This window comes from Megalops cyprinoides, chromosome 19 (assembly GCF_013368585.1).
Source record: "Megalops cyprinoides isolate fMegCyp1 chromosome 19, fMegCyp1.pri, whole genome shotgun sequence".
Classification (NCBI taxonomy): Eukaryota; Metazoa; Chordata; class Actinopteri; order Elopiformes; family Megalopidae; genus Megalops; species Megalops cyprinoides.
Genome location: NC_050601.1, coordinates 26,204,469 through 26,229,364, shown reverse-complemented (window position 1 = coordinate 26,229,364; position 24,896 = coordinate 26,204,469). Strand labels below are relative to the sequence as shown.

Here is a 24,896-nt window from a genome sequence, read left to right as displayed (position 1 = left end):
GGATGACAGGCCGTTACTTCTGAGTGGCTCCTGTGTTCTATTATTTAGCATACACAGAGGCAGGAGTTCTGCCTTGCAGAATGTCAAGGGAATTATGGGAAGGAAGACAGCTGAGAGTGCAGTTTTGGATGCAGAGTGAATGGGCCCTTTTAGCTTTGAATTAAGGCTGCTGGGAAGCATGAGGGACAAGGTCTGTGTATGTAGTCTTTCTATGAGCAGTAATTGGTTTTATGAATCTGGGCCTACATGAATGTGTTTTTACTCTTGGCCACAGCCAATGTGGTAAAATAAATTGTGGACATGCGTGATAAATCAGTGGAACAAGGTTACCTGGCTCTGTCTCCATGAGGGCATGTTCTACATGGTTTGTTGCACCCACTCCATATATGGGTGGGAGAGTCAGGCTTCATGAGCTCTGTGACACCACCATTGGTTCAGTTCTGTGTATCAGACAGACTGTACAGTAGGTCCACCCATTTGGCATGGGATAGTTATGATATGTTATTGCTGAACTGTACTATGATGATAGTTCAAGGGAAAGAAAACTATTATCTTCATTATACTGTTATTTGTAGCTGTTACCTCATAATTTATTTATGTTTGAATGATATTAAAAATAAAAAAATAATAGTAAATAAAATTAATAATTGTTAAAATCTTAGATGGGCCAAAGACCTTGTTTGATTCCAAATGGTGAGCCAAAGGTTTTTTTTTTTTAATTCTCAAGATACTGCCTTCTGCATGAAGCAGAGCTATGTTTGTACATGCACTGTATCTCACTCACAAAGGACATGGTTCAGTCTGTCCAAAAATCCTCACTTTATTCAATATGACAAATGTTTTTGTAAAACATTCAATAAAAAATTGTCATTTATTGCTTTTCATCATTAACTAGTACTTCATCTTATGCATTATTTCCAAAAGCGCTCATCATATAGATTGGTAGACAGATAATATATAAATATAACAGACAAGACTTAATAAATAACCCCATGTCCTTCACAGATATCACAGCACTACTCCAGCATTGGCTAGTTCACACTAGCTGTCACCATCCCAGAAACCCAAGACACTGCCCCAGCCCTGAGCTAGCCCGCATGAACATCACATTTCAATGTATGGTAAAATGCAAAATCCACACTGTCTGTCTAACTGACAGTTTTTCTCATAGGTCCAAATATAGAGTGTATATCACAACACAAATTGACTCTGGTCACCCCCATACACACGTAGCTTTGGCACGTGCTATGAATTATATTTTACAGTGTAAAATATTCCACAGTTTAAGTATGAAGTGGTTTAAAAATGAAATGAATATATATCAGTTCCTGAAGGAATAGGAAATATTTTGATGGACGCTTAATTCATTGTTTTTAAATGTTAGTTATGGATTTTGCATTTTAGCATGCATTTTTCATGAGGGTGTCAATGGCTGAGTGACCTCCAGCAACAAAAAATACATTCTTTTTAAGGAAACAGTGTACAAGGCAGTATCTGATGATGATCCAATGGTGTTTCTCCACTGTTGTGTTTTTTTGGGGAATGACGAGGAACAGGTTCATCGCAGCTTCTAACAGTGGATTGTGGCCATGCATGATGGCTTGATTCAATAAATAACACAAATAGACAAATAAATAAAAATAAGTCAATAAATAAAATGGGCCAATGCCTGTAGGTGTGTAATCGATCATGTTCCGATGGGTATGCTGTGTGCAGTCATGAGTAGACTGCAGGAAAAAGATTAGGACTGCATTAAAACCATGGAGGTGGATACATGTTGAGGCGATTAAAATCGCTGAGGATTGAAACAGAATGACAAGGTATGAGTTGTTTCTGTTCACTACAGACATGCATGGAAAACAATGCTGCTTGAAACCTTTGCGCAAAAATAAAGTTATGTAACTGTGTACAACTGCATAGTGGCTTTTGCCTTAAACTGTATATGACCGAGAATAAGAATGGTTGTGCCGTCACTGAACCAGACAGCCTCTTTGGGTTACATTAGAGGTCTGCTTCAGTCATTTGAACCAGTCTTCTTCCCTCTTCCCTCTTTAACAAATAACAGAAGCAGTAGTCCTGACAGTCTTTCTGAGGAATAGCGATCTGTGGCTGGCAATGAGTGGTTTCTGCTATATATATACATATATATCTTGGCCTCTTAGGTTAAAATGCGCAGGCAGCAGCAACAACGACAACAACTGACCAATCAAAGTTTTTGCTTGATAGAACTATGAACTGCATATAGAGACCGTGTGTGGGTATATGGACATACAGAGGGTGCCCGCGAGTGTTGTCGCCAGCTTGTACGGCGACCGTGCAGGAGTCATGGCCAGCCTTCCTCGTTGTTCTGCACTGTCTGGCGTACGTTCACCGTGAGAGAAGGGGTGGGGAGTTGTCCTTCGGTGGGGGTGCAGTGCGGTGTGGTTGGTGGCAGAAGGTGGCGCAGCCCCCACCCCGTTAAAGGATGACACACTTGCCCTTCTCCACCCAGGGGTTGTTCTTCATCAGCTCTGGGTTCAGGAAAGGGTCCTCCGGCACACCGTCTTCGATCCACTTCACCAAGCTGGGAAGAATAAGGGGGTGGAGGTATGGGGGGGAGATTATCACCATTGTGTTCTCTTCCCAGAATTCCCTGTGTCCCAGAGTTCACCTCTGGACACTTAGATTGTGGCACATACACATGGATTTATGCATTAGTCTTGAGGAGGGAATGATGCATTCAACAGAGAAAGCAAAGCTTCTTACTTCACCACTGCAGGCCTGGTGGTTACGTTGTGCACATTGTTTTTGTGTTTTTCTTTAAGTGTGTGTGTGTGTGTGTGTTTCTGTGTGATATTTGTGTTTGTGCTTGTGTCTGTAATATGTTTGTGTATACGTTTGTGTGTGTGTGTGTATATGGATTGATCAATGCAACAACGGGATACTTGAGTCAGCTTGCACGAAACTCAAAAGACAGCTGTCCTGGGGTCAGCTCTCAGTCCACAACAGCAGCAGATATTTTATTGTTACTGATCTCGGATCAAAGTATTATTGTCTGAAGTGAACACTACCAGCAATATACCTATGAAAATTCTGCTTTCATGTCCCACCAAGATGATCAGCCTGAAATCCCCGTCACATAGCCTGTTTGTATTAAGAGAAAATTAAACCTGGGGAAAGTTCATGGTTGGATGGATCATACATTTAAAGTGATAAAGGTGGGAAAAATAAAATAAAACTGACTGGAGTCTAGTCATTGTCTAAAGGCCATCTATAACAGGGGTGGCCAACCCTCTCCTGGAGAGCCACTTGTCCTGCATGTTTTAGATTTCTCCCTGCTCCAACACAGCTGATTCAAATGATCAATTTGTTATTCAGCAGCTTCAGGAGTTCATAATGAGTTGATCATTTGAATCAGCTGTGTTGGAGCAGGGAAAGATCTAAAACATGCAGGACATGTGGTTCTCCAGGAGAGGGTTGGGCACTCCTGATCTATAAGGTAAATCATTGACAATTAACAGTCCTAGGGGCCCTTTAATGTTGAATTTTTACTTTTGAGGCATTTTTGTGCTCGATTGAGCTGATCTGTACCCTACCCCATAGCTGCTTCATAACAGTATGAATATTTTCATGTAAGTTTCACGGGCACCTTGTGAAAGTTCATTAGTCAAACTAAATTGCACTCTCTTCCCATTGAGTGATGTGCATCTGGGAAAAATTATTTTAAATCATGAGAGGCCCACATGATGAGGCGGGGGAGGCACATCTGGAAGAGGGATTAATGAAACTGCACTGAGCTCAAACCTACAGTTCAACTCCTGGAAGAGATACTGCTGCTGCACCACTAAGTAAGACACACAACCTGCTTCAGATCCATGACTGAATCTAGATTCATGAATGAATTCCCTCAGATCCATGCATGGATTATTTATAAAAAGGAAGCTTAGTTTGTTGATAAGGTATCCTGTTTTGAAATCACCAGTTACATGGCCCATGTCACCGTGACAAGCTCTGCACTCATGCAAGAACACTGAAACAAAACAAATGAAGTCATCCAGTACACTCATTCATAGTGACTATTTTTCACACTACTAAGTCCTATGATGCACTGTGGTGAAATAGGTGTCCCTGGAGGATAGGTGCTACTTCACCAATGCTATTTGAGTGACCCGCAGGAGTCTGATGAATCACAGGATGCATGAGAGCAGTGATATGAGGGGACCCTGCTGACATATTCAACCCTATGGCTCGAAGTGGCTCAAAGCCAGGTTGTTCCAATAGTTTGAGCTTAGAGTCATTGTTGACTGATGACACAGTTGGGATCAATCCTTGTCAGTAAGACTCAGCCTTACATTTGAAGAGAGCACCTAGTTGACAGCCACTTGGGAATCCAAATACATTATTCAATGGTTTGATTTTCGCATCTTCTCTCATTAGTCATTTCCAAATCGATACACATATGTAGGGGAAGTCAAACTCCAGAGATAATTACAGAAATCAGGCAAGAAACAGGTTTAATATGCTACTTTTACAGCAGACATAAACTTTTATCAGAGTGGAAAAAATTAGTTTTCCCATTATCTCCTTCTTTTTGGTATAGTCATTTCCTGGGAGAGGAAACTTCCACCCAGATTACCCACTTGTAATGGCTCACTGCCAGCCTGCAAACTTCTTGTGTCTTGAAGTAGCTCCCTTGCTTCCTGCTGATCTCTGATCACTGCTTAGCATTTCATGCAAAGTTCTTGTCTGAGGATCACTGGTCTGGGATCAACGAGGGGGTTCAAGTTTCATTCCCAACTGAGGTACTGCCATCATACCTTTGCAAAAGATATGTAGCTTAAATTGCTTCAGTGGATGTTAAACAGCCATATGGATATATCTAAATCTATGTGAATGTGTGTATGTATGTGTGTAAAATGTAAGTTGCATGGCTAAGAGTGTGCATTAAGCAAATGATAATAATTTAAAATCATTACAGATTCCTCACACCCTGGACACAACCTTTTTCAACTCCTCCCCTCCGGCAGGTGCTACAGAACCCTGTATACCAGAACAACCGGACACAAGAGCAGTTTCTTTCCTCATGCCATCACCCTCATAAATAGCTGACCAGTATCATCTGCTATGCTGTAGCTACTCTCGTTTCTTTAGATAGTTATGACACCCCGCTTCACATCTACAAATACTGTATTGTACAAATACTCATACATCACAAATTCATTCCCATACGTGATACACATTATTGTTGTTTGCACCAGGTAACGGAGCTGCTAGCCCGTTACGGAATGCCGCTATAATTGTATCAATAAAAAATAACGTACACGATTGCTCATTACATCAAACAGCTTGCAGAACTACGGTGCAAGTTTGTTTGTTCGTAACCGAGCGCACTGCGCACATGTTTACAAAACAAAATTTTAAATTACTGTCAGGCTACACTGTTGTTGTTACGGTGGCCAACTAAAAGGGCAGTGACACGTTGTTAAAAACATAGCTAAACAGTTTTAACTTTGTTTGAAATGTTTGTGGTACCGTGTACCAAACGTCTTACCACGCATCTGTTTGGGTTTCAGTCCGCAGCCACTGTTTTCGCGTCATCGGGGAGCCAAGGGTGATTCGGTGCGCTGGGACTGTATTTATTATTTAATGTACATTGAGTCCACTTAACACCAGTTTGCATATATGTTTATTTTCTGAACTTGGGTAAACTGGAAAATGTGTAAACTGTGTTATAACTGAAATGCTATTTGTAATGTAAATTATTTCTGTGATTTACAATATTACCAGTTTTGGAGTGAAAAGAATTAAAATTGTATTGGATCATCCCAGCCAGCTAGGAGGGTATATAAGGGAGTCTTTGCTCTCATTTTGGTTGGTTGGTTGAATGGGAGTGAAGACTGGTCAGAGTCTAAGCATGTACAGTGAGTGGGTATTATTGGAAACCCCTGTAAATAGTTTTGTTTACCTGTTTATTATTTTATTTTTTGTTTTTTTTTTTGCATTTTTGTTACTTGAGTTCTGCTTTTTGTTTATTTTGATACTCTTGCCACCTGCACTGTATATAGCTGTCACCTTTACCTGCACGCCTGGGAACCAATAAAAACACCCTTCCCACTTCATTTATTGTTTGGCTTCATTTTGGAATTTTTTTTTCCTGGCTGCTGTGGTTGTCCCGTCACACATCACCACACACACTTGCACTTTATGTATATTTTTTGTCTTTTATATTATCTGTATATTGCTTGTATATTGTGTATTGTCTGTAAATAATATGTACATTGTCTGTATATTGTCTGTACTGCTGAGAGACACCAATGGCCATAACCAAATTCCTTGTGTGTGCTAACATACTTGGCCAATAAATCTGATTCTGATTCTGATAATATGCCTGAATGGCAGAGGTCAAGTGACTGCCTGAGAGACAGGATGCGGTGTCATTGTTCTTTTTATGGGAGGTTGTGAGGCCCTAAGCACCCATTTGGCAGCACTGTCAGCCACTCTAGATAAAAGCAGCTTTGGCAGTGTACATTAATCTGTCTCCATATATAATTGTGTTCCTAGTTGCTCCAGGTAGTCCACAGTTTGTAAGGTGGTGCATATTCAAAATGCTGCATCCAGTAATATCAAGCTGTGTGCACAGTCCTGTGCACCCTAAATATATTTTAGGGAGCTATCCTTAGTCGTGTATCATGTTATTCGCCTTGATTGCTATTTGCACTCCACACTTGTATCCTCAAATGCTTTATTTGTTGCTGTTGGTGAAAGAGTCTACCAAGTAATAATGCTAATAATCATCATATTCATACTCATCACACTACTCCAACAACTACTGCATACTGCTACTAGTATTGCTACTACTACCTACTATGTCTATTTCGTCTATTACAGCTCCTATTCCTACTACTATTGCTACTAATAGAGCTAGTAGTGAGGACAGTAGTAAGAGGAGAGGGAAGGGCCACTTACTCTGTGACGGTTTTGGAGGACTTCTCTCGCTTAAAGGCCAGCTGGTATTTGAGGCTCTCCACCTCCTTTTTCATCTGGGGCAGGTCCATCTCGTCCATGGCTGCAGCTGGGAATGGAAGTGTTCAACGTTCTGCTGCTTCAAACACACAGGGGAGGGGTGTGTTTGAGGGGCTGAACCACTTGTGCCTTCAGGAGCCATATCAAGGGTGCTTTCACACTCTCTACTTTTCACTGCCCTGGAATTCCACTTCCAGCCAGATCCTATGGAGTCTGATTTCTGTAGCTTGCATTGTATTTTGGGCTGTTCCTCAATGGTGATTAAAGGAGAGTGGGTGGGAGCTGTCATTTGGGAGAAAATTATCAGACCTTGTGCTAGATGAGATCAGTATGTTTTAACACCTTGAGGTTTGTGGGTATGGCCCATTTACACTTGGACTGTGGATCACATCACTATTTGCTGTGACAGTGTGGTGGATTGGTTATGGACTTGAAAACCAACGGTTGCAAGTTTGATTCCCAGTTGGGGTACTGCTGTTACGCCTTTTAGCAAGGTGCTTAACCTGGATCATTTCAGTAAATATCCTGCTAAATAAAAGGATAACAGGTAAAAAGATATGCAAATTACCCTGGGTAAGGGTGTCTGCTCAGCAAACATGTAGTTTGAAATTGTGAACAGCATTCCACTGAACTGTCCTCAGTGAAACTCTTACATGACAAGGACTCAAAAATAAGCCATCTTTTGCTTTGTGGATTAAACTGGAACAAGCTAAGGGGATGGAGCCCAGCTGGTTAATGGGTAGGGCTTCAGGAAAAAAAAGTCAAATCACTCACATGATTTCAGTCAAATCCACCCTTGAAAAGCATAGCTGCCATACGAGGGTATGAAACAACCAATTGGGCCAAGCTGGGAGCTGCTTGTGTTAGCGTAGGGGTGACAGCAGTGTATCTCCTCTCCAGTTTCTTTCCTTCATTGACCACCAGGCCTTTACCAATGTCTGTGGAAAGGGTGTGGTGAGTGATGTTGGACATCTGGCAGTGTGTGAGCATGCCCAGTCTTTGCCTAGGGCTTCAATGTGCACATCAAACCATCAGGTTGCCTTTACTGGAAGTTGAACTGAAGATTTGTCTGGTGTCATTATCCTCAGATGAAACCAGAGCGCCAGTGGAACTTGGCCAGCAGTACCCAAACTGGGAGACAAAGGTGAGAATGACCTCCAAACACAAAGTATCCTATCCTAAAGTATCCCCAACCCTGTTCTGCCAGAGCAGGTAATAAAAATCATGACATTGTTTATGCAGACCTGTTTTTTTTTTGGGATAATCATAAGGGAGATCATTTTAAACCATTATTTCCATCGATTAGCTACTAGGATCCTGCAGCAACAGTAATCGCGGTAGGTCACAAAATTAAAGGAGCAAATATACTACGTGAACAGACAACATGTACGGCTTATTATAGGTACTCCAGCGTACTCCAGGTACTCCTGAGCTGCACAGTTCTGACAAAAGTTATTGTCTAACAGAGGATAATATGGCAGTTTTCATAATTTAGCTCAAACATACTGGCTTTTGTTCGTCAGGTTACCATTTAGCATTAAATATCCGAGTGTTATTTTCGACCTCTGGCAGATCCCTTAAAACGTGTCCAGGCTAGCCCCTGGTTACCTGCCTGTTTGCAGTATTTTACATGCCCCTCTGATCAATTAATTTCAGGATGGGTGACCTGAAAGATATGCGCGTGTATTTCGGCACGGAGCGCGGAGAGTTGTGACGTCTGAGGTGGACAAACTTTCCAAACCATGTCCAAACCATGAGAAGTAGGTCGTGCGGCGATTTAGGTCACCCCCATTGCATATTAGGGAGGATTAAATTTTGGTTAGCTTCACTTCTGGTCGTGGCTGTGTGTGTGTATATGTGTGGCGTAGCTACTTTTAAAAATAAACTTTAAAATTAAAAGTTTATTTTAAACTTTGCAGTTTTTACACATGATCTCAGTCGAATCCGTTTACTGGATGCGTCTTTTGTCTGTTGGCTAAAATGGTCTGTTTTTTGAAGTTATGCTTATTGGTGACCTTAAAACAATGTTTAGGCTACACAACAATCTCAGTGTATTGTAACCCTCACGCTTTAGTCTGTTTATTTAACGTTATGAGATGGTTTGCGTCTATTCTGGTCACAAACTCGTTTGATGATGTTTACAGTACGACGAATGTGGATGTAGATGTAGGTTTAGTAGTTGATGCTGCTACGGTTGCGTTGGGAACGAGAGGTGATGTGTCGGCTACTCATCGACATATCCCCTGACTTGATCTGTTCAGCGAGTCTCCAGGGGTACCGGCAACCGGGAGACTGTAACATACTAGTTCAAGGCAGGAGACATTATTTTAAGACGATTAGTTAAAACAACAAATGCCTACAGGATGATTCTCCAGAGAAAAAGTGCCTCCAATACGAACCGGGAAAATGTGATTTGTTATCTATTGGACTACGCATTTCATAATATTAATGGATTTGGGGGCAATAAAGCGGACAATTTAGATTTAAAAACCTTCTCACTCCTTCTGGTGTGCGCATTTATGGAATGTTTCCTGAAAAGGCTTCAAGGGAAAAAAGGAAAACCTTAATCTCCAGCCATCTCCTCCTCTATCGATTAACGATCACAGTCCAAGGAAACGGCTGGAGGGAGGTGTGAATGTGTGGGCTATAAAGAAATCGCCCCCGTCACGCAGTAGGGTCGTGTGAGGCGAGCCAGGAATCGAAGTTTACATAACATGATTCATTTAGAGGTATGGATGACAGCTGCAAGCGCCAACGAAAAGTGACAGGTGCCACAATCCAGGAACAACTTGGTATCACCCTACAGCCCGCCATATAATGCAATATGTGTTCCAGATTCCGATTATGCGTTTGCACTTTACCTTCATGCATGAACACGGGCGCGCAGCCCGCTTTCATTAAATAAAATGGTATAATGTCAGAATAAATATCCATAAATATAAAAGGTGACACCAAAACAATGTAATGAAGACCCTGTAGCCTCTTCCTGCTCACTTCGCTTACCTCACTGAAGTGCCTGTAGCTGTAGATCTGCTGCAGTGGACCGGTTTAGCGGTTCTTCGTTTTCCCCCGTCTCCTTTAAAAAATGATTACAAAATGTCCCAGACTTTACGCTTTCTGTATTCAGTAGGTAGCCTGTTCGGTTCCAGTTGCATTAAAATAATGCAGAGTAATGTTCGCAGTTTCTGTGATGAAAATAACGATGCCTACGAATATGGTACATCAATATCTCATTTTTTGTCCAGTTACTGTGGAGACAAGTCCGTTTGGCTCGTGCTGCAGTGTGCGGAGCGACTGATGCTGTAATAGTTGTGGCAGCGACAGCGGCGGTGCTGAGTGTATTCGCGCTGTTGAGTCGATATTGTTCTCCTCTGTGTGTGTGTGTGTGCTCCCGAGTGTGTTTGTTTGGTGAGTAGACAAGCGGATAAGCCGGGAGGGATGCTCGTTTTATAGTCATCCTCTTCTCTCGCTGTTACGATTGGAAGGCCACAGGAGAACGATTTTAACAGTTTATGTGTTTCCTAACCACCCCCTTTAAATCTTCGAAGTATTCAATCGCACGCTCGCAGGGAGAGGGAATCCAAGCGTTTTAGAAACACTTGCACGTTAATGTGATCGTGAAACAAAAATAATAGTTTTCTGCATGGATTATGCTTCGATGTTAACATCGCACTTCCTTATACGTATTTTCTCACTGATAACACACCTGCGATTAAGGGGTAAATGTAAGTTCGTGGATATAGAGACCCAACGCTCACGTGTAGCTACTCTTTGTATGGTGCGCAAATGTTATGATCTTCCTCATTTGCAAATGTTGGGTCCCTTGATTGTTGAATTCTTCAATATGACGCCCAGCAAAGTTTTATTAACTAGGCCTACAAATAAGTCTGTCGAGATCTATGTTGTTGTTATGTGAACACTGGTGTCAGCCTTCTGTCAGTTGCAACAGAGAATGGGAATCTTTCCTTAATTTTTCTTTGGGGCACTTGGGACCCTGTGACCAAGGCCTCATCAACACAACAATCACCGCCCCCTCCGAGGTAGCTCTCTGTGTTCTCACTTTGATCCCCTGGGCTTTGCAGGGCCTTCGATGCCTTGTATGACTCCAGTTGTGTATCCTTGACTTCTTTCTGTCTCTGTCTTGTTGAGCTAACTTGGCCTTGCGCGGTTGGCCCAGCCTTAAGAGGATGTGGGAGTTAAATGTGTTCAGCTCCTACAAGGGTGCGATAATGACTCATTCAGCAACACTTAGGAGAGAAAGATCAAAGCCAGGCCTGGAAACAAAACAACTGAGAAAGTGTTTTGTGGCACTAAAACAGATTATCTGCAGTAATAAGGTCATTCTCAAGACAAGGTGGATATCCTGAAATAAGTAAGGCTGTTGTGTGGGAATCTGATGTCAGTTTTGTGCCACAATTGAATGTGATGGCACAGAATTTAAACGTGTCTATGTTTGCCAGAGCCCTTTGTGCAAGCAGTTTGGTCTCCACTGCATTGCAAACCCACAAATTACCTCTTTTGGTCAATAAACCAGGATGCTCTTGGGGAAGTTCCTTCATTTGATGCGTCTTTATTCACAGTTATGTGATTCAGCATCATTTTTTTCTTTTTTTTCCTCATATTTATTTTGAAAGTAACAGGTTTTTAGTGAATCAAGTCTTGAGTTGGTGTGGTTGCTTTGTGTGGTCATGGAGGCATGGATGTTGGCTTTAAGGACTGTTACATTCGGACCACTGTGCACATGCTGCCATCTGCCCACATAGCTAAAGGCCCTGACTGTACTAGAGTGAGTTTTACCCATAATTCTCCCCTTGAAGTCAGCTTTGCCAGAACAGGCGGGGTGGTGGTGGTGGTGGTGGTGGGGGGTGGCTAAGGTTCAGCAGGAGGTTTGGAATTGGAACATCCTGTGGCCTCTAACTCTGACACTCACCATTGTATTTAGTGAATTGGGGGACACTCCAGAGTGACTTACAAAGTAAGATTACAAAGTGCATCTAATGAAGTTGCAGAAACAGCAGATCAAAACTGCTACACAACCAACTGCATCTGAGCATGCTTTGTTCCATTACACAGTGCTGTGATGACTAGTGCTACCATGAATACATACAAGCCTCAAAAAATTTATGAATACCTAAGAGCATGAATTCAAACATGCCACACAATAATAGAGCATACTTTGCAGTTATATGAAGAAGACAAAAAAGGGAAAGATGAGTTATGATTGGGTAGGGGAGGCAAGATGCAGTATGAAGAGGCAGGTCTTCAGTCTGAGACAGAAGATGATTTCCATCTCTGTCTGTCAGGACTGTTGCAGGTGTGTGACAGTGAGGGATTGTTTAAAACAGGTAGACACAGAGAGCTTGACTCAGCTCCCTGCAACCCTTGCACTGTCAGTCCTTGACTCTTAGGTATAAATCGAAAGAATTTGCATCGCAAAGAAAACACTGTGATTGGTTCGTACAAGCCGGCAATTAATAGCATGTGTTTGCTCTACCCATAGTGAGGTTCACAAAGGTTTCCCCTCCCATCCCTGCTTGTAAGGCATTTGAACAGAGCACTGGCATTGGGGAAAAAATCTGTTTGATTTGCTCTCTCCACTTGAGCATTTACATTCTTTGTAGCAGACATCTATAATGAAGGTGTGGTTTAGCGAACTAACCCAGAACTGGCACCATCAGACCAGATTAATTCTCCATAACTGTGCTGGGTTATGCGTTTAAATGTGTGATTAGTATAAACTGTGATGAAGTGGTGCCCAGATCAGATTAATAGCAGATCCATACGATCGGTCTTGGCTGGTCCATCTTTAATCCTATGTGGATTAGATATTCTGCCTGTACACTAAAAGGTTCTGTGTTTTAAGTGGTTTTAGAGAGGTGTGTGAAGCAAGTGGTCTCCCCAAACAAAAAGTGTAGCGCACCCACTCATTCTTTTGCATTTTATCATCTTAAAATAACATTTCTAATTAGAAATAAATTTCAATATTACATTTACATTTATTCATTTGGCAGATGCTTTTATCCAAAGCGATTTACAAGTGAGGCAGAGTAGAACGCCATATTGAGAGATCTTCCTTAGCCTTTTACTGCATCTCCTTAACATCACTGACTTTAATTTCACAAATTTTTGAAGATTGACAAAAAGAAATCCAAAATTGTGGTTTGGTTGAAATGACTGGTGGACTACGTGTTACCGTGGTATCTGATGAGTTTGCCCTGTGCTTCGCTGCGCGTCTCGTGCATCAGTCAGACAGTGCGTGACCGTGCCCTATGGTGATGAAAGAAACAGTGCTCGGAGTCAGTCCTTCACTCAGCACTGATCATTAATTCAAGACCTGTCCTTAGGAAGGAATGCTTGGTACAGGAGCGGAAACGGGAATGGGGGCAGTCCGCCCTCGACTTTAGGTCTGTTCTGTTGTAGACCCTGTTTGGGAAGGGGTAAATATATATTATTTCTGGAAGGGACATATCGAAAGGCCTTTCGGGTTGATTTGTCAGGCTCGTAACCAAAATGTTTACTGGTTCAATTCCCAGAAAAACCACTGCTGTTGTACCTTTGCATAAGGCACTTGACTCAAAATTTCCCCATGTTAAATTCAGCTGCATAAATAAGGACAATGCAAAATTTTAAGATAAGTACGTCCCTACGATTAAGAGCATTTAACAACTAAGCATAATATAAATCTAATGGTTGGTACCAATAATTTACTGCATTTATCTGCCATTTCCAGAGATATTTAAGTGGTGTGTGTTTGGTGTAGTACGTCCCACTGAACACCTTCCTTTTGGTTCATTCTCAAGCCTTCTGATTTTTCTTCTTCCTTCTGACTCAAACTGAGTTCAGTTTCTGATAAGATGTGCATGTTTATAACTAAGATGAACTGTTTATCCTTTTTTGAGAGAACAGCCCCAGGTGCTCTTTGAACCCTGTTAATCTGCATTGGGGCAGCGGAGGATGGCTTAATGGACGCTGTGAAGAAGGGAGACTGTTTTTGAGGTCAGCCTTGCCGATGAGGCCGCGCCGGTTGTGCAGTGGACACAGACAGAAGGCTATGAGCTCAGGACCTGAGGGCATGGTCCCAGCTAATGGAAGCTGGGGCGCTCTGTCAAAAAGGGTCAGGGAGGGGTTAGTGCTGCGCGCTCCGAGACGTCCGGTCCTCCTTGGGGCACACATTGATGGGAGGCTCCACTCAAATGAACCAATAGAACCTCCCAACAGCTGCACTTTACTGCTTGAGATTATATATATATATATATATATATATATATATATATATATATATATATATATATACGCACAGCGGCTGTAGGACATCAGACGTCAGATGCTTTAATGGAGTCCCCAACTGAATAAGCACGCTATTGAAGTCAGACAAGACGTTTTAGGCCCTTATTCATCCCACTGCAGTACTCAGATTGTCTGGAAGTGGTCCGGCACCAACCCGAGAGCAGCTAATGGAGCAGGTCCGCGTGCAGAAAAGCGCACAACGCTCACCATGAGGCAGAGAGTCCATAACCTCTGTAACCTAATAATGTCCCGAATCTGTGTTGTCCTGATTGGTTTTCACAGCTAACGAGTTTTCAGAGTTAAATAAGGATCGGTCATCAGCAAGCGATTCACTTCTGTCTAATATGTCAGCACGACCTTTTGTGCATGTCACAGGAAAAAAATTGTAGTTATGAAAAAGGAGATTGGATTGCATTGAACAATTTTGCTTAGGCCTATAGCTTTTACGAGGATCGGATTTTGACCCGAAAGCAGCTTAATTCACGTTATAGCCAAAATGTTTGGAATGCACAAGGCATGATGCAAAAAAAATCTCAGACGTTGACAGCAAATATCAACCTCTGAGACTTGCCAGACTTAACCAGACTCACTGGTTATTAATGAATAAAATTTAGTGAACGAGGGAAATCGTCCTTAACGTACTAATAAATCAATAATAAATGTACTTTAATTTAGATCAACATTGAATCAAGGAAAGGCCGCATGCTACACACAGCCTTTCGGGCATAGCCTCTCTCAGTGTAGTGCTGGTGCTTGTTTGTCGTTCAAAACATTTTTTCGGTATGATCAGCAATCTCGTTACCGGCCCAGAGGTACGTTCTCCGCCTGATCTGTGGCTCATACCCTGACAATGAGGACTCCGCTGCCCCTCCCTTGTAGGCTACCCGAACCGCCTTTCCGCTGCTGCATCGCTTCTGTCGAAGCGTGTCCAGTAATGACGAGCAAATCCGTGATGAGTTCGTCGATACCACATCGAGTACAGGACAACGATCGCGTCGCTGTCCAAACAGATTATTTCAGCGTTCAGTGCATATTCGAAGCGTCTCGCCAAAAGCCAATTTTTGCTTGCACGATCTGTGTGCTCTGTTCAAGCTTTGTTAAAAAAAAAAAAAAAAAAAAAAACAAGCATACATTTAACGTAGAGAAGTGTCATTTGTTTTTACTATTTAATTTTATTACTTGATTGGGTAGGGCAGGGGGACAGTGATTTCCGTTTCATTCCTGCTGTTATTTTTCCAGATGAATTCATTATTCTGTGTAAAAGCTCTATAACACTAGCCTTTAGGGCGCTGTGAAAAATACTTGTCTGAATTACGTATACCTTAGCTGTTGCCTGGTTCGAGGGATTAGATTCACCGTGTCATGTAAATTACATCTAAACAAACACCCACATAAAAATCTACTATGTTTTTGACAAGATTATAGCCATAAAACATAAACACAGAAGCACCCTCTGTGTTTATGTTTTATGGCTATAATCTTGTCAAATACATAGTAGATACATAGCATGATGCATTCAGTTTATACGGATAGTTTTGAGTTGAACTCGATGTTTAAATTCTCATTGGTGCACGACATACGGGTGGGGGCGCCCTCTTCTGTTTGAATGAGAATCTGAAATTCATTGCAGTGCAGTGAGGTTTAATGATTGGCGGCTACAAAACGATACCAGGCAGGAACTGTGTTCTTGTTTGCTTTGATTCACGTTATCTTTGCCCCTGAGAAAAAGTAACACATGCCGAAATATGGTTTCGGCATGTATTACCTTATCATATGGTACCCACCTTATCATATGGTACGGATACAGAATTTGCATACGATGCAGAATACAGTGTAAAGTACCTTATGCAATTTTTACAGTTCTGTCGCAGAGGTCTGATGCTTTGCCCGTAGTTTGGAAATGCTGGCCTCTATTGGTGAAAATTACATCAGCTGAATAATGACTGCAGGCAACCGTAACTACGACGGTCGCTTTCCCGAGAGCTCTGCGTTTTAGGCGGCATTGTGAGAAAACCGGATAGAGCAATAGAAACCACGTATTATCCAAACAGAGGACGGAAGCCTGATTATATAGTGTAGATCACCGTTGTCCACTGTGGCATAAACCACGCAACAACCTTGTTTTAATTTTGGAAAAGTTCAAATAAGCACAAGACAGACTCAGGCAAGTATTCGAGGGATGCACACTGGGGATTCTGACACAACAACAAAACAAAGAACAAACAACAAACAAACGACAGAATGACAATGAGGTGAAACATTTTTGTCCCCCAGACTCAGCTAACACTGAATGAAGGCTGGTGTTAAGAGAATGAAGATATTCGGTATGAGTCGTGGTTTGTTCATGACATAACCAGGAGGATGTGGATTTGAACCCCAAATAGGATGTGTCTATCATAGTCTTAAAAAAGGTGCTGCCGTGTTTGTACACTAAATCCTCGACTGTATAATGGGTATCAAGTAAAATGTAAAACATGTAATTATGACTGATGCCATCTGCAAGAATGTAAGCCATGGAATGAGTAAGGCTGCATGAAAAACTAAATAATAAAAGTAAATGTGGTATCAGTTTTGCCTCCACAACAAAGACTAATGGATCCATAGAGGCAAAATAATTGAATCTCATTGATTAGTGAGTAGCAGCATAATACCTCTCACGATGCTACCCTACACATATGGAGCACAAAAAGTCAGGTTTTGGTAGTGAATGTCTAGTGACCCATAGAGGACAGTTTGAGCATCTTCACATTCCACCTGTCTCACACAGGAATGTCCAGGAAAGACACCACGATTCCACATGAAGTTATACAATAACTCCGCTGCCACAGCATGCTATTTCCTAATCACTACGAACTGCTCTGTCTGTGAAAAATCAGTGTGCAGACTGCCTACTCATGCACACAAATCTGTACTGTCAGCTGTTTCCTGTATTGTTGATGAAAAGAACATTTGAAATGGGGCATTTATTACATTGCACTTGACATTTTGGCAATTTGGCAGATGCTCGAATCCAGAGGGATTTACAAAGAACAAATACAAGGTGCATCTAAAATCTGCAGGAAATACAGTAAGAACAGAGCACAATTAGTGCATGCATGCATGCTTCAACAAATACACAAATGCCATACATAAGCACAATACAACATACCCCAAAATAATGTATAGATGACAAGTCTATTTTACTGGGAATCTACACTATGTTTAACATATTGTTTCAGGTACCTCAGTAGTAAAGCAGACAGGAACATGTGAACTTTGGTCTGTGTATGTGTTCATTAGACAACATTATTGTTTGCATAATTATTTTCCCTATTTTTTCCAGAAGGAAGATGAAGATGAGTGGTTATGCTGCCCTCTACTGGAAAAGAGGAATTACTGGGAATTTAAGATGGCCGACAGGAAACTGACTCCCATTCATGGTCTCTTTTTGTCAGGCAGGGTCACAGAACATAACACAGAATGGAGGAATCACTTAAAGGGGCCAGGCTATTACAGGCCACATGTGGAATCTGGACTTTTTAAAGGCTGGAATCCTGATTAGAGAAACTACTGAGGAGGTGGGTACTGCTGTCTGGGCTAGGAGCTGTGGGGGGCTCCAGAGTACTGACACGCTCAACTTTCAGGACTTTTAGCTACTTCTGAAGATGTAGGCCACATCCACCTTCCACAGCATTACATCATCAAGGTGGATGCCCCCTGCCAGTCAGGAAGAGGCTAGCTGGGCATTCAGAAGGGTGGCCAGTATCACACAGTCATCTGATTGGCCACAGCCCTCACCAGCAGCTGTGGTATCAAAGAGTTACCTGGCACCTGTCAGTGAGCAAAACATGTAGCTGTAAAAGACCCCTACCCTCTGTGACACATTAGGCCAAGCCAGATAGGGGATTCTGTGAGAAACAGAAGCTCTTTGGAACAGAACCATGTCTTCATTACCTGGTGTGCAGTTTTTCAGTACACTCAGGTTGGCTCCTCCTTGCTTCAACTCTCTGCTACCTCGATAACCTTAGCCAATGCACCTCTCCCCTCTAGCTAATCCAGAACAGAGCGGAACATGTATTACAGGTAACTGAATTTGCTATAGAGATAAATAACTTGGACGACTGGATTTCTCTGCAAGGCAAATACAAGCGAGTGGAGGGGGGATACAAATGATTAATTTGCTTCCCAGATGATGCACTGAAGGAGACTTGCCACATAAAAAATTCAGTGCAGTTGGACAAACATTTGGCATAAGAATCTCTTTTCCATGCTAAAATTGTGTTGTTTAAACCTGGTAAGGTAACTTTAAGTCACAACATGGACGGAAAGCAGTATGAGGGACGTCCTCTTTTAGGAGAACAAGGTATGACAACCAAAATATGTGTGGACCAAGGTTCAGTACTTCAGAAGATACGAGTAAAAAACAGGTCTGTAGTAAAGGAGGTGTGTAGAAATCATACATGGAAGGCGAAACCTGTCAGGTGTGTTTTACTTAACTAGGAGGGTCATATTCAAAGCTGGCTGTGTTTTTCAGTCACAACCTGCAGAATCAAGGTAAATAGAGAATGCAAGGGATTAGCAAGCCAGTCAGCTGTTGGGAGGCTACTTAGGTGGCCAGATATAGAGATCCAGTTTGGGAATTTTACTAGAAAGCAGTGGTGAACAACTCTAATCTTCTATGGTAAGTGCCATAGGATTTGTATAACCACAATTAGTCAGGAACTTGTTTTAACATCTCATCTAAAGGAGGGAACCTTCTACAGCACAGTGCCCCTATTACAGTACTGGGGCAAGGGACTGTACTTAGTCCAGAGAAGAGTGGTCCCCACTGACCCACCAACACCACCTCCAGCAACAACTTGTTTTTCCTGTAAGGTTTCTCATCTAATTACTAATCAATGCCAACCCAATTAACTTCAGCTGTTTTGCAGCTGGTACCAATCAGATGTGCCAGTGGAGAGTCGGAGTGGGAGTGGGGCTGTCTCAAAGTACTGCTCTAGAAGAAAAAAATATGATGAAGAAAGGACCTGGAGCCAGAAGTTAATTACAGAGAGAAATATGATGGTATCATAGTCAAACTGAAATGGATGTAGTAAGCATCATTTGCACTGATATTTTGTCGCTGTCCCTGCAGAACAGGAACCTTTGCCAGAGAGAAAATGTAAATAATCTTGGGCTTGATCGTTTCCATTTATTCACAAAGAAACAAGATTAAGGCAGACATAGGTGGCCCCAGAAATGTTTTACTATAGAGATGAACAGTGCTGGAGGTAGGACTGGTTGAAATGCAAATCACCTTTAGGCTGTATTAGAACAGCACTCATATAGCCATAGCAGATTAGCAGAAAATGCAATATGAGCTCAGGCTCCAGAATAGGCTATTAAGCTCAGGGACCAGTCATGATCTACTACTGTGCCTTTTGAAAAGCAGAAGCAGAGATTTACATCTACTAATTTAGCTCTTATCCATAATGACTTTAAAAGCAAGGTACATGTGCACATATAATGAGGAAAGTTGCTTGCCTAAAGATGAGGGTCTTGGCCCCCCTAACCATTAGGGGAAGCTCATTCCACCATACATGGGCCAGAACAGACATAAGTCATGGATCAGATGTGTGACCATGGATGGAGGAGGTGGACAGACATCCCAAGGTGCAAAGCAGAGTAGAGTGGCCAGGCCAGTGTGGAAGTCAGTTCTAATGATTCAAAACTCTGGTTCTGGCCTACAGAGCAGGAACAAAACAGAACCTACACCCCTAAGATGATAATCCATCATCACACCCTATGTTCTTGCCTGACTGTTCCCCTTCACTACACCATCTTTGGACTCCTAGTAGTCCCTTCTTGGAAGGGTCGCTCATCTCGTCCACATAATTTCTCTGCCCCTGCCCCAGATGATGGAATGAGCTCCGTATATTGGTCAGAACAGAAGGATCGCTGTCCATTTCCTGGTGCAGACTCAACATCCACCTTTCAGATTACATCTGGGCTTCCCCACCCTCTTTGAACACTGTGATAAAAGATAAACAATGTCAAACTGATTGCAATTTAAGTATAAAAGCCCGGTGGTACTTCAGGTTTTTGTAGATGCATAAGCCAAACAGCACTCATGTTCTGCCTAGAACATGTTAAACTTAGTGGCTGGAAACTCATAATAGTTTAAGGTTGTACACTCTATGATGGAGCTTACTCTGGTTGTGACAACGTTTCCCACAAAGGCACTACGTTTCAATGATGGCACTAATGATTCAGTGACTACAAGGCTAATTGCCTGACTCTGTCCACAGCACTTCTTGTAAGTCGCTCTGGATAAAAGTGTCTGCCAAAATCAATAAATCTAAATGTAATACTTTGTCCAAACGGAGGAGCCTTTCCTTTTCGCCGCCCAGCAGGTTAGCAGTAGTGTTTTTGAAGTGGACGTTAGCCGTTAGTGGTGGCCAGTGGCGGCAAACGGGTAGAGGTGAGGATGTGAGAATATTCAGGGAGGCCATAGAGTAGTAGCATTCCGAATGTGCTTCAGATACCCCATATGAGGTCAGTGAGTTGCAGTGGTCCAGGTGGGACAAGGCTGGGGCTGGAACCAGGAGCTGAGTGAACATGGCTGTGACAGAAGGGGGGCTGGGAATTTGCTGAATCTGCAGGTCCTGGCTCCCTCAACGCCGCACTCTCCACAAATCTTGTTGTCTGGTGTCGCAAACTTCTCTGCAGTCTGGGAGATGGACATCATACCGTTGCACGGGTCTATGAGCGGCGAATGTCTTGAGGAAGAGACTGGCTGGGATGCAGGGTGGCTCACTCTCGGCCATGTAGAGCATCAGCTGCCGTTATTATCCGAGTCGAGCTGTCGCAGACACACGCTGAGATGTGTAAGGGGAGCTGTGTCAGAAAAGGAAAAAGAGAAACAGCTGAGTTGTTGTCAGCGTAACAATGACAGGCAAAGCCACAGAAAACCACGCTTTTCTATGAAAAGAAAAATAAACCAAAACCACACCTGATGTGCTCCCTCACTGTATTTTGAAGCAGTCTGTGACAAGGATCAAGGACAAGGCAACTGTAGGCCAACGTCCGCCGTCTCCTAGTATAGCAGCTTGCTGACGGCATACGGAGAGACAATACCGTCTATCTCCACCAGGGGTCACATTAATACTGAATAGACCAAATAGCAAGCCCATGAGACTCGTGAGTCCTGTTCAATCCGGCCCTTATTGGCTGCAACACTGAATTAGCCTGGGTTCGTGCGTCGGCTGTTTTTTTATAGTATTATTTCACTTATTTGTGTTGCATTCTGGCTCGTCTGCATGTTACATGACAACAACGAAAACTACGCTCCGCACACTGCACCCCCTCTTCTACCATCTCCCTCTCCTAGGCCGACACGGCTACGTTTTGAACCCCTCCCCCTCTCTGTACCATGATTAGCCAGATGCATACAGTCCGACATCTGACCCAAACTGAAGTTAATTGTTGCATTATGCTATACACACAGAGGGAGGGGTGCAAAAGCGACAGAAAAAAGAACGGGTGGATGGATCGCCCGGGGTTTTTAACATCTAAAACCCTAATTTTGAAAGTACAGAGAAGGAAGGGGGCGCACTCCTAACGCGACAAACCTTAGCGATAAATTGTACCAACATACCAAAATTCGACCCACAGTACAGACTGTTTAGACCCATGTACCCCTATCAATGATAAATCTCTCCATTTGTCGCTTCAGAAATGTGTAATGCAATTTTAACTAATGTATAGCACTGAGTTAAACGCGTGTATGTTCGTAGGTTTGTGTTAAGGAGAAAGAGAAGGGGAGGAACAGTACGGAGTATGGCCGTGTAGGGAGGGGGGAGAGAAGGAGGGGAATCGGAGATACACGACAGAAAGGAAATCGTTTTCCTTAGGCTGCGAGATAGTGCACACGCTGCAAGAGCATACCGAAAGGATTGGGAGAAAGAAAAACGGAAGAAGAGGATGAAATAAAAACGAAGGATTTGTTTATCTTGGGAGGTCTTTTGTTACCAATGAAGAGAGGAATAATATAACCAAGAAACGGGATTCAGGTCATTTTCAACAAAAGGCTTTTCTCTACGGAGAAACCGAGAAGGCGAGGTAGCGGAATGTATAATTAGGAGGAGTCGCATTGGATTTTGTCATTTATGGTATACGGGGTTTATTTGGTATTTTTGAAAAACTATTCTTAGTTAGGTAGCCAAGAAACCTTGGATGAAGGAGCATTTGTGATCGGGCGCAGAATTCGCCTCAGTTGGTAATGGATATTTTTTCCATGATTGAACAATAAAACGAGTTTATTTTAAGGTTAATATAGACGGGCAGAGAATAGATTCTTGTCGATGAGTCATACATTGATGTCTACCTTAGTCCATCAATAACAAACTGTTTTACGGGGGCTCTGAAAGACGCACATATGAATATAGTAAAATATATAGATTGATACTGACTAATGCCGCGGTGAGTGTGCATGAGCGGCATTCCTAACACGTTGTTTTGATTGAATTCCTACCTTAATTAAGCTTAGGCCTATATAGCTAATTAACTAACAACATAGGCCTTGGATAGATGGGACTACGGTTTGCTAACTACAGTGCTGCACATAATTTGTAATTGTTGTGTCATAGCCCAGTATTAGTGGGCCTAATTATCTTTTTATTTTTGTCGTTTTTTGGCATTGCGATAGCTAGGGCAAAGAATTTGCCTTGTTATTTAATCGAATATCATGCAAACCTACCTATAGACTTTCAGACATATACTGTAGTTTACTGGTATTCTGTTAATCCTGACGTGTTATCACCAGAGCACTGTAATACGGTTCCATATTGTTCAGTCGATTGCAAAATTAAACCAATCTGAGTAAAGGAAGAGAGAACGCTAGCTAGCTATTTGGAGAGAAGGCTAACATTACACACGTCCAAGAAAGGTTAGGCAACGTTACAGCGAGGGGGGCGAGAAAAGAAAGTAAAGAATCTTAGGTAAAATAGATACACGGGGGAAGAAATCGTTCAATGTTAATGTCGACCGACGTCGCATCAATTATGCTACCCGTGTCCCGGGGAATAATGGACCGGGAAAGGGACATGGACACAGCGAGCGGAGCGCACACGAACCCTGCTGGAGCCGCAGCCCCAGTCAGGGGCATGAAACGAGGAGACCCGGAGCCCGACGCACAATCGGCAGCAGCCTTGACTGAACTAGCTGGAGCGGAGTGCAAACGACCGCGGATAGAAGGATCGGGAGCTGTCGGTGAGGTCGGACAGGTAAGGGAATGGGGGGTCGTCGCGCCTTTCAGCCGCCGCTCAAATATTTTTGTCATTATTCACCATTTCAGTGCAGATACATTCGCTAGTTAAAGCCACGTATAACGAATTGGGGTTGATTACTCTTTCTTAATGTGAAAACATATCTAGAAGTAGTTTAAGGAAATTGTACAGAGTAAAATTATTCTACAGTAACCTCAAGGCCTACTGTAGAGCACGCTACAGCTCGATAAGAAAAATTCTGCAGAAACAATATTGGACTTCGACAGCACATTCAGAAACGATCCACAGTACAATTTCACTTATTTGTAAATATTTCAGTGTATTTAACGGTACAGTGGGCCATTCATCTGTGATTAAATTTCGTATGTTTGTATGGACGAGAACAAAACGATGACATAACACTCAAATGCAACGTTAGTGCATAATATCAATGAACGTTGAGATCGAGGTAGTGAAATATTCCGCTTGAAATATGTGGCATTGTACGCTGCGCGCATGTGTGTGCATGGCCGTACCAAAACCAGACAAAGGTAATTTGATATGCCCTGCAGTAACGTTATAGCAAAGGCTCGAATGAGCGAAAACACTCCTTGTCTCCATATGTGCTCATGCACGCATGTGCCTTACATCTGTGCACAGTCAACACACTCAACAGAAACTTCTGTACTAAATAGGTCTAATATGTCACAGATACCTTAATTTATTGAGGGTAGATAAGGAATGTCTTTTTAAACAGCAGTTCATGGGTTAGGATTTGGGGTATTCCTTCAAGCTGACATCAGCACTGAAATCAACGAACGTGTTAACGCACATCAGTTGTTTTTGAAGTCATTGTGTCTGATTTTTAGGTAGGTGAAAAGGGGGGGTGGGAGGGGGAGGGGTCATTACAGGAGAGACAAAGAACAGACCCATTCCCTCTCGAATCAGAGAGAGTGGGGGATTTCAGGGTACCCCCGCTTGTGCTGTTTATTAGCGGTCACGTCGTTGTGTCATTGGTATGGGGAATACACATCTATATTCTAGCGACAGTGTTTGTTGTTGTCGTACGTCTGCGCCGGAAACGCTGCGATGTTGCAGCTGGAGTCAGGGCCGAAGCATAATTGATTTCAGAGGAAAGAGGAGCCACGTTGCAATCGCTCACATGGACTGACCGCAGGATAGTCCACATAGAAAGAGGAATGATGCAGAGTTAAAACGCTTCAGATAGCTTGATGGAGTATAGATCAGGCTGCCTGTGTCAATCAGCACAATTGATTCACCCCCCCCCCCCCCCCCCCCCCCCGGAAATTGGCCTGTGGGTTTGAGAGGAGCAGAAATTGGGACGGCATCACAGACCAGAGGGTGATGGGGAGTGAGAGACAG

At 42.7% G+C, this 24,896-nt stretch overlaps 2 protein-coding genes across 7 annotated transcripts in view; one reads left to right on the top strand and one right to left on the bottom strand.

Moving 5' to 3' along the window:
• Positions 1-1,359: 1,359 nt before the first annotated feature.
• LOC118794994 (guanine nucleotide-binding protein G(I)/G(S)/G(O) subunit gamma-13-like) lies at positions 1,360-10,472 on the bottom strand. Of its 2 annotated transcripts, none has more exons than XM_036553313.1 (3): positions 10,006-10,472; positions 6,946-7,081; positions 1,360-2,563 (listed from the first exon to the last, which is right to left on the bottom strand). In XM_036553313.1, the coding sequence occupies exons 2-3, from the start codon at positions 7,041-7,043 to the stop codon at positions 2,458-2,460; spliced, it is 204 nt and encodes a 67-aa protein (XP_036409206.1). In that variant the 5' UTR covers positions 7,044-7,081; positions 10,006-10,472; the 3' UTR covers positions 1,360-2,457. The 2 variants fall into 2 exon arrangements, with proteins under 2 accessions (XP_036409206.1, XP_036409205.1); XM_036553312.1 differs by having other exon boundaries at positions 6,946-7,078.
• Positions 10,473-21,872: 11,400 nt separating this feature from the next.
• Positions 21,873-24,896, top strand: part of LOC118794048 (RNA binding protein fox-1 homolog 2-like) — a 40,332-nt gene continuing 37,308 nt past the window's right edge. For 2 of the 5 annotated variants that reach the window (XM_036552186.1, XM_036552184.1), the window contains exon 1: positions 21,875-23,531. In XM_036552186.1, coding sequence (XP_036408079.1) covers positions 23,280-23,531 — 252 coding nt within the window. In that variant the 5' untranslated portion in view covers positions 21,875-23,279. Of the gene's footprint in view, positions 23,532-24,896 lie in introns of all 5 variants that reach the window. The other 3 variants (XM_036552188.1, XM_036552185.1, XM_036552183.1) reach the window with 3 other exon arrangements.